Source organism: Myotis brandtii, unplaced genomic scaffold, assembly GCF_000412655.1.
Source record: "Myotis brandtii unplaced genomic scaffold, ASM41265v1 scaffold131, whole genome shotgun sequence".
In the NCBI taxonomy this organism is placed as follows: Eukaryota; Metazoa; Chordata; class Mammalia; order Chiroptera; family Vespertilionidae; genus Myotis; species Myotis brandtii.
Window position 1 is genome coordinate 4,717,286 of NW_005354632.1, and position 9,698 is coordinate 4,726,983.

At 59.9% G+C, this 9,698-nt stretch overlaps 1 protein-coding gene across 1 annotated transcript in view; it reads left to right on the forward strand.

The window, feature by feature from the left end:
* The first annotated feature begins 1,502 nt into the window (after nt 1-1,502).
* EPS8L3 (EPS8-like 3) overlaps nt 1,503-9,698 on the forward strand; it is a 10,151-nt gene continuing 1,955 nt past the window's right edge. Inside the window, exons 1-14 of the mRNA XM_014534670.1 lie at nt 1,503-1,548; nt 1,658-1,722; nt 3,137-3,295; nt 3,570-3,719; nt 3,826-3,881; nt 4,205-4,344; nt 4,420-4,535; nt 4,762-4,885; nt 4,970-5,031; nt 5,260-5,334; nt 5,674-5,822; nt 8,399-8,480; nt 9,373-9,407; nt 9,601-9,616. Of these exons, the coding sequence (XP_014390156.1) occupies nt 1,518-1,548; nt 1,658-1,722; nt 3,137-3,295; nt 3,570-3,719; nt 3,826-3,881; nt 4,205-4,344; nt 4,420-4,535; nt 4,762-4,885; nt 4,970-5,031; nt 5,260-5,334; nt 5,674-5,822; nt 8,399-8,480; nt 9,373-9,407; nt 9,601-9,616 (1,260 nt within the window). The 5' untranslated portion in view covers nt 1,503-1,517. The remainder of the gene's footprint in view (nt 1,549-1,657; nt 1,723-3,136; nt 3,296-3,569; nt 3,720-3,825; nt 3,882-4,204; nt 4,345-4,419; nt 4,536-4,761; nt 4,886-4,969; nt 5,032-5,259; nt 5,335-5,673; nt 5,823-8,398; nt 8,481-9,372; nt 9,408-9,600; nt 9,617-9,698) is intronic.

Consider the following 9,698-nt stretch of genomic DNA (forward strand, 5'->3'; position numbering starts at 1 on the left):
TGATTTTTTACAGAGAGGAAGGGAGAGAGATAGAGAGCCAGAAACATCGATGAGAGAGAAACATCCATCAGCTGCCTCCTGCACATCTCCCACCGGGGATGTGCCCGCAACCCAGGTACATGCCCTTGACCGGAATCGAACCCGGGACCCCTCAGTCTGCAGGCCGATGCTCTATCCACTGAGCCAAACCGGTTTCGGCAACCTTGGGGCAGTTTTGAAAGTAATCACTGCGAACAAGATTTCCCCCAAGTAGGAAAGAGAGTAGAGAGAAGAGGTGCCAAGTGTCGGGAAGAAAACATTAATTTTATCATTGCTCTTGTTCTTTTTTTTACACTATACTTTTCTAAATAAACCTACGTTTCTATGAAAATTGAAGCTTTTGTTTTTTTGCGGCCACATAAGCTTAAACCTTGTTTATTTGGCCCGTGTTAGCCTTTGAGTTTGACATGCTTGACCTACACCCTCAATTAGGCCCCGCCCTGCATGAACACACACATTCACACACGCACCTTCACCCATGTCATCATCTCCGTCTTCAGGCCCCGCTGTGCCCACAGTGACAGAGGCACACACATAAACACTCTGGCACCTCGCCTGGTAAATGGCATAATAACAGTACCACCGGGCGAGGACGTTTTGAGGATTAAACAAGCTGACGAAGGTAAAGTCCGCGAGCAGGCTGGGTGTAAGGAACGACATGCGGTGGCGGTGAGAATTCCACGGCGCCGTGTTCATCGGGGCCTCGGCCCGGGCTCTCGGCACTAACCGGGTGGCTGTTGTCTTTAAAGGAACAGACAAGGTTCCGGGTGGCGTGAGGAGGGCGCTCTGGGCGGGGGGGTGGGGTGCTCATGGAGGGCTTCACCAAGGAGGTGATCCTCGAGCTGAGATGTAGGGTTGAGTGAGAGGGACCTGGCAGAGGGTTCAGAGTCTGGAAAGACGAAATGACAGGAGACTTGGGAAGGCATTCGGGGAGCACAGGTCACTGATGCAGGGCCCCAGAAGTGTGCACGCACGGGCGCAGCGTGCCCACACACCCTCGTGAGCGGTGCCCAGCTTAAGAGCCAACATCGACCTCCCAACGCGCAGAACTGAACCGACCGCACCGGGGCTGGCTTTGGCGGGAAGCTGGGGGCAGCCCAGTCTTGGCCTCTTTCACACTCGGGCCCAGGACGGGATCTGGGCCAGGTCCCCGGCCACCAGCTTTCCAGGGCCCATCGAAATGGCTTTACTGACCAAATAACAGGAGGCCGGGAGCCTGCCTTGGGGCCCCCAGGCCCAGCCCCCATGGAGGGCTCCTCGGTGGAGGAGGCATGGCTGGAGATGGCTCGGAGAGGCCCCTGGGGCCAGGGCTTTGGGTCTCAGAGGCCCCAGGTGGGAGCCTGGTCCAGGCCTCAGGCAGGTCAGGGACCAGACACAGATCTGCGACCTGCCCCCTCTGCCCTGGGGTTTCTCTCCGCAGCTGACGGCTGTCCCTTTGGTTCAGTTTAGGTTCTAGGGACTCACTCAGCAGCGTCACCATGTCCCGGCCCAGCAGCAAAGCCATCTACAGTAAGTTCTCCCTCCATCCCCTCTCCCTGGCCCTCCGCATGCTGCCCACCCCGCACTGCCTCAGTCTCACCTGGGCCTTCCGCCCCCCACCCCACGCTGTCCCCCGCAGTGCACCGGAAAGAGTACTTGCACAGCCTGGCCTCAGAGCCCGCCTGCCCGCAGCACCGGGTGGAGGTGAGTAACCCGGGGCCCAGACAGTTTCCCGATTCCATGCCATTTTCCTGGTGCCCAAGGCCCTGCCCCAAATCAGACACCCAGACAAGTCCTGCCACGGAGCCAGCAGCCTGGCCCAGCCAGGTCAGGTGGGCTCGGGCTGGCAGCCTCCCCGGAGGCCCGGGCAGCTGGGCGGGAGGGAGGCCGGGCTGGAGGTTGGAGGACGCCAGGGCAGCAGTGGAGACACGTGCAGCCACTCCCACCCCCCCCTGTCTCCAGCCCCACCCCCTGCCACACCTGGTCCCAGGGAACTGCTCTTTGCCCTGCATCTGGCACAGGTGCGAGGAGGAATGTGTGAGGTCAGCGGTCCCACAAGGGCAGTATCTGGGCCTGGGCAGAGCTGCTTGGAGGCTCTGGCCTGGGAGGAGGACACTGCCCCTGTGGCATCCGGTTGCCTGAAGGGCTGTGGACACAACCAACACAGCTCAGGCCGGAAGGGCGTGGTGGGGAGAGCGAACCCCAGCATCAGAGCGGGGCTGTCCCAGGAAGGAGGAGGGAGGGACATGGGCAATGGTCTGGAGACTCCACAGGGCAGCAGAGGCTGGGACCAGGGTCCTGGCTTCATGGCGGGGCAGGGGCTGGGAACTGGCTTCCCTTGGGCCCAGCGGGTGAGAGCAAGAGGAGGCACGCCCAGGATGCCAGGGCGTTTGCTCACGACGCCAGGGCCGTGGGCATGCAGGCGGCTCCCCCAGGAGAGGCGCTGGGGCCTGGGCAGAGAGCAGGGCAGTGGGGCCAGGGAGGAGGCAGATGACACTTGCCCTGGAGGGGACCGAGGGCAGGACTGTGACCTGTGAAGGCTGCGTTTGGACGGGAGGAGGAGGGGTCTCCCCCAGGAGGGAGAGTAACAGCGGAAACCAGAAACCGGGGATGATCAGACCAGCACTGAGATAAGATCACTGCACCCCACGGGGCAGGAATCGGGAGGAGGGGGGCCTGGGTTTCCTCCCAAGACGCTGGGAGGCGCGGGATGAGCAGTGGGAAGGGGGTGGGGACCAGCATGAGCGAAGGCACGAGGCAGGAGTGCAGGTCAGAGAGAAGGCCCAGGCTGGGATAGCGGGTTCCCAAAGCAGCAAAGGAAGCCAGGGACGGAATGTGAGGGCCCTGCATCCCCGCCAGAGGAGTCCGCGCTTTACTTGTTGGGTGGTGGAAGCCCACACTGACCAGCATCCGGCCCCCTCAGCCCCCTGGACTGCCCAAGGCCACGTCCTCTCTCCGGAGGCCTAAACCCCCTCGCACAGCCCTCGGCCTCACTGGCCCTGGAAGGCTGCTCTATGGGGAGGCCCTGCTTCCTCCTCGGCTGCCCTTCCCCCACCCCGTGCGCCCCCTCTGCCCCCCTCTCCAAACCTGCTCCAGCCCTGGCCTCCTCGCCCCTCAGCACCTGATGACGTGTAAGCTGGGCACGCAGGGCGTCCGGCAGCCCAAGGACGCCGTGCAGCGGCTACAGGAGCTGGACGCCCAGGGCCGGGTGTGGAGCCAGAACCTGCTGCTGCAGATCAGAGACGGCTGGCTCCAGCTGCTGGACATCGAGACCAAGGTCAGCCCTCCGCGCACCTGCAGCGGGTCATCGCTAGCCCAGCTGTGGGAGAGCCAGCCCCGGGCGTCGGCTCCACCCTCCCTGCCCCGAACAGCAGCCGCCCTCCCGTGGGCAGGGCCCAGGCCTAGGAAGAGACCGGGCACAGAGGCCAGGGGGCAGGGGAGTGGACACTCCAGCTCCAGGCCACTGCCGGGCTGGGGTGACCCCGGTCAGGAGCCCCCACGAGCCACCCAGGCTCTCGGTGACCTCACAGCCACCTTTCCACCTGGCCCAGGAGGAGCTGGACTCCTACCGCCTGGACAGCATCCAGGCCATGGACGCGGTGCTCAACTCCTGCTCCTACAACTCCGTCCTGTCCATCACCGTGCAGGGGGCGGGCCCGCCGGGCGGCAGCACTCTGCTCTTCCAGTGCCCAGAAGTGGGGGTGAGTGGCCGGGGTGGGGTAAGAAGAGAGTGGGTGTGGGGCCCAACAACCATCACTCTCCCCAAACACACACACCCACACCCCTGCCCACCTGCTACTCCTCCAGGCAGAGCGGCTGAGGACCAGCCTGCAGAAGGCCCTGAAGGAGGAGCTGGAGCTCAGGTAGGCAGCCTCTGCCCCGCCCCCTGCAGGAGCGCAGAGCTCCATCCAGCCCAGGTGAGAGCCCAGGAGCTTGCAGCCCAAGGAACCAGGGCCTGGAGCTGGGAGGGGCCAAGGCTGGATGGGCTGGGGCCTGGCCCAGGGGACACTGGAGACTGTCCCTAGAGCCTGACCAGGGACCCGAGAGAGCTCAGAGGTGGGCACATGAGGCAGGGAGTTGGGGGGGAGGCAGGGAAGGTTCCAGGGGGAGGCCTGGAGAGAAGTGTGGGCAGAGCCTCTGTCCCCAAAACACTGTCAAGCCTGTGTCCCCACCGTGTGCTCGGCAGACCCCGATTTGGAGTCCCTCACCCCGGCCAGGACAGATGGAGGGGGGCTCCTCTGGAAAGGCCACTCCCTAGGGAGCAGGCAGCCCCCCTGGAGTGGGGGCCCCCTCCAGAACAGCCCCCCTGGATGGCCCCAGAGCACAGTAAGTGTGGGGTGTGGGGACGGGGGAGGAGAGGTTTAGATTAAAGATCAGAGGCCATGCCCTCTTGCATTGTAGGCATGCCACCATCCCCACGGCCCCTGTCACGACACTCCAGTGCCCGAGAACCAAGCGCCTTCGCTCTGCCTCCTCCAAGGCGCCCCCCGACCCCCGAGGACCCAGTGAGGGACGAGGTAACTGCAGACTGTCTGGGCCTGCCGAGCTCCTGAGCCTGGCAAAGGGGGACACCAACCCTTCCCCCCGGAAACCAGGTCCCAGGGTGGCCAAGGCAGGCCTGGGGCTGAGGAGGGACGGGGGAGGCGGGGGGACTGGGGCAGAGGCAGGGGCTGGGGCTGGGACAGGTTGGGGGTTCCAGGGGGGCCTGATTACCCACCTAAGGCCCAAGCTCTTTGTGTCCAGGAGGTGCTGAACCACATCCTGAGGGACATCGAGGTGTTCGTGCAACCGCTGATGAAGGCCCAGGTCAACGCCAGTGCGAAGAAGACGAAGAAACAGGGGAAGAAAAAGAACACGGGTCCCGGGGGTGAGTGCTGAGGGCCAGGGGAGAGGGGTGGTGCCTCAGGATACCCTGTGACCCACCGCCTTCTCCCCACCCCCTCCCCCACAGGGAGGACACCGGCGCAGTACGTCGATTGCTTCCAGAAGTTCAAGTACAGCTTCAACCTCCTGGTATGTGGCTTCCACAAGTTCCCAGCCCTCCCTCACACCACTGCCCCCAGCACCCCTGTTCTGGGGCCTCACAGGCGTCCCAGGCTTCTCCCCTGGAACCTCCCCTCCCCCCTCTCAGGACCTTGGAGAGTGCCAGGCTCCCAACCAAGGCCCGGGACAGGGATGGGCCCTGGGGTCCGGGTGCAGGTGGGGTGGATGGAGGGTGGTGATGGTACCCTGTGTCCCCAGGGGAGGCTGGCCATCCATCTGCAGAATCCCAGTGCCGCCGAGCTGCTGCACATGCTCTTCCGGACTCTGCACTTGGTGAGTTGGGGGAGGTCAGGGTGGCGAGGAGGTACAAGCTGAAGCGTAGACCAAGCAGAGGCCAGGGTGGCGGGCAGAGGGTAGAGGGAGGCTGTGGGGTCTGCCCCTCACTCACCCCCACACGTTTTCCTCGACCCCAACACACCATCCCGCTGTGTACAGCGCCCTGGGCAGACCAGAGGGGCTGGGGGTGGAGCCAAGGACAGCGGGAGCTCTGAGGGCCGGGAGGAGCAGCAGGCCTGAGGCCTCGGGCACTGCAAGAAGCTGAGACTCCGGCCCTGCCCACTCCAGCTGGGCCTGCGGGAGCCTGGCTTCCTGACGTCGCCCTCCTCCCTCTAGGTCCTGACGCAGTGCCCTGAGCGTGACCTCGCAGGCCAAGTGATCTCACCCCTCCTCACCCCCGAAGCCGTCGACATGCTCAAGTTCTACCTAAGCCCGCCTGACAGTAACCTCTGGAAGAGCCTGGGCCCGGCCTGGACCACCAGCCGGTGAGGGAAGATGAGGCTGGGCGAGGGGCATAGGGCAGGGCATTGGGTGTGGCGAGCTCTACACTGTCACAGACCAGAAACATCTCAAAACAAAGCGGTGGACTCCACATGGAGCTCCCAACTCTATGCTACACCAAGTACAAACAATTTATTTATATATATTTCAGAGAGGAAGGGAGAAGGAGAGAGGGATAGAAACCATCAATGATGAGCGAGAATCATTGATCAGCTGCCTCCTACACGCCCCCTACTGGGGATCGAGCCCACAAGCCGGGCATATGTCCTGACCAGGAATTGAGCTGTGACCTCCGGGTTCATGGGTCAACGCTCAACCACTGAGCCCCACCGCCAGGGCTGGAACATTTCTTTTTAAAACCATCGCCTGCCATCACCCGCCTCAGAAGGAAAGGCATTATCTCAGGAAAAAAGAACAATTCTCCCAAGAATGTAGAGTTGGCAACCTTCTACCAAAATACTTTCTCACTTTTGTCAAGAACAAAGTGAAAATGTGTCTCAATCGGGCCCAGAACTTAAGAATTACTGACATAAGAGTTGCTGCAAATGTAACATCTGTAAGACTTGGCAACCAACTGGCCGAGGAGTTAAGATCAAACGTGAGGTGCCACATCCGTGTAACCCTGAGATGGACAGTTGGACAACAAGGCCAAACCGATGAGAGCTGGGGGGCGGGGGGGGGAGGGGGTAAACCCAGCTTGGATGTGCTGGGCTGGGGTATCAGTGAACATCCCACAGAGACAGGGGGCCCCTGGCTCTCAGGTGAGAGGTCTGACCTGACTATGAGGGTTTGAGAACAGTCAGCACAGAAATGACAGCGCCACCTAGAGGCGAGCCCTCCACAGGCAGCCCTGGAACTCACCTAAGTGAGCAAGGTCGCTCTGTCCAGGAGAGAGAAGGGGAACTTCTATATGTAAGTGGAGAAAGGAAAGAGGATTAAGGAGGCAAAGAGACATTCCCGAGAGTTAAAAGAAGAAACAAAAAAGCAGAGGCATAAAAACCAAGAGAGAAGAGGGTTTTAGAAAGAGAAACCACCAGGAAGTAAGCCACTTGCTCCGGCATCTTGCCTAGTGAGTTCTTTTCAACTCAGCCCCATTAGGGGGTGGTTGTCCAACCCATCCCACAACATCAAGTATAGTTCAATGTAGTCTATCTATTTAGCTGTGACAGAATGTACATAAGATGCAATTTACCATTTTAATGTTTTTAAGAGTATAATTCAGTGGCGCTAAATACTTAACAATGTTCGGCAACCTTCACCACTATCCATTTCTAGAACTTTTTCCTGGTCCCAAACAGAAACTCTGTACCCATTCAGCAAGTAACACAACTCTGTACCGATGCCTCCCTCTCCCCAGCCCCCGTGGGCTCCTCCTACTTTCTGGCTCTGTGTATCATTTTAAATACAAAACTAGGTCAGATATGCCCTGGAATGTTTTCTGATTTCTTACAATAACAAGAAGTTAGTGAATGAGTGAGTTGGAAGACAAAAATACAGAAAATAGTCTAAAGAGGGTGAAAAAACCCTCAAAAGAGTTGAATTTCAGGCAAGTTATATTTAGGTGGCTTCATTTTACACAAATTGACCCCAAGCTGTAAACAATGCTAAATGCTGTGGTTTGGAAGGACATGGGCCATACGAAGCCAGTGGACTTGGCAATCAGGAGATTATGGGGACTTTAGAAAAACTGGTAGCAACAGAGTAATGGCGGAGGTAAGAATCAGGTTGCAAGGAATAATGAAATGTAGGAAGGGCGGATAGACACATTCTCAAAAAAGTTGGTACAGAGAAGGGACTAGAATAACAGATTAAAAGCAGTAGTAACACAGTCAAGGGAAGGCCTGAGCATGTTTTTAAGGCAAAGAGAAGGGAAGCGACTGCTTAAAAAGATTCAGAGAATAAACAATTTATTTGTTCCCATTGAACACATATTCTTAGCTGATGCCTATATACCCTCAACTGTCCTGGGGACAGCAGCTCCGGGGACAGGTGGGAGTCACGTGCAGCACATGTGAGAAGCGGCAACCCAGGCGGCCAAGTGCAGTGACAGTGCAGGAGGAAAAATCCACACTGCCCTGCCCCCACCTTAGGTCCGACCCCCAGTCGGTGTGATCGAGTGCCCAGCGTGTTCTCCTGGAGCTGATATTCTGAACTCCATGGGCAGAGGCGAAGCTGGCCACAGATCCCCGTCCTGTGGGACCTGCTCGCGCCCAGCGCTTGCCCCTTCGCGGGTGTTCTGGGGCCTTTTGGCTGTGTGCGTGGGCATGATCAGGTGCGGGGAACGTCCGGCCCTCGGGCCATCTAAGGCGCATGAAATCGTTTCGTCTGGCCCTGCTGAGGCATGAGGGGCGAGTTAATGAAATGTTGGGCCGGATACCGCAGGCTAGTTTTTAAGTTGATAATTGTGTGTGGCTCTCGAATGATGTTGTAAATGCCCAAATGGCCCTGGGCAGCAAGAAGGTTCCCCACCCCTGCCCTAGAAGGCCCCGAGGCTTGGTTCCGTCCCCTCCTCCGTCCCACGGCCTGGAGCGGAGTGGACTCAGCTTGGTTCTCTCCCCAGGGACAACTGGACAGGCCATGAGGTCCCACCCTACCAACCTACATTCTATGATGGCTGGCAGCCTCCAGAACCTTCCAACCAGGTAAGGGGAGCTTAGCACGGAGCCCTACTCTGAGAAGCGGCAACCCAGGCGGCCAAGTACAATGACAGTGCAGGAGGAAAAATCCACACTGCCCTGCCCCCACCTTAGGTCCGACCCCCAGTCGGTGTGATCGATTGCCCGGCATGTTCTCCTGGAGCTGATATTCTGAATTCCGTGGGCAGAGGCGAAGCTGGCCACAGATCCCCGCCCTGTGGGACCTGCTCGCGCCCAGCACTTGCCCCTTCGCGGGTGTTCTGGGGCCTTTCGGCTGTGTGCGTGGGCATGATCAGGGGCAGGGAACGTCCGGCCCTCGGGCCATCTAAGGCGCATGAAATCGTTTCCTCTGGCCCTGCTGAGGCATGAGGGGCGAGTTAATGAAATGTTGGGCCGAATACCGCAGGCTAGTTTTTAAGTTGATAATTGTGTGTGGCTCTCGAATGATGTTGTAAATGCCCAAATGGCCCTGGGCAGCAAGAAGGTTCCCCACCCCTGCCCTAGAAGGCCCCGAGGCTTGGTTCCGTCCCCTCCTCCGTCCCACGGCCTGGAGCGGAGTGGACTCAGCTTGGTTCTCTCCCCAGGGACAACTGGACAGGCCATGAGGTCCCACCCTACCAACCTACATTCTATGATGGCTGGCAGCCTCCAGAACCTTCCAACCAGGTAAGGGGAGCTTAGCACGGAGCCCTACTCAAAGCCCTGCCTCTGGCTAGTTTCTGCCTTCTCAGACCACGCCATGGTCACATGGCAACCAAGAACCCACATGTAGGTGCCAGGCAGGCAGGCAGGGGAGGGGCCGTGAGGCAGCTGTGTGGGAGTGGCTCTGTGGCCAGCTCCCTGCCTCCATGCTGCCCTCCCTCACTCTGCCCTCGCCCACTCTGTCCTGCCCCCACAGGCACCCTCAGGATACCAGGACTCCGCTTCCCTCCGGTGAGCCCGGGGCTTAGCCAGGCCATACGGTTAAGGGGAGGGTGAGAAGGGGCTGACCCTGTGACCTATGGGAGAGAAGTCCCCAACTGAGTCCTCAGAGATCAGCCACATCCCAGACCCTGCTGCCTGCAGACAACGCCCCCCCAGCCCCACTAACACTGCCCTGTCATTCAACCCTGTGGAAACCCAACAGTGGCCTCCCAGCTCGGGTGGGAGACAGGTGGGCTCCGGGGCTGGGCCAGGGGCTCCATTTCCCCGGTCCTGGCTCCAGCACCCTCGGTGGGGAGGGGG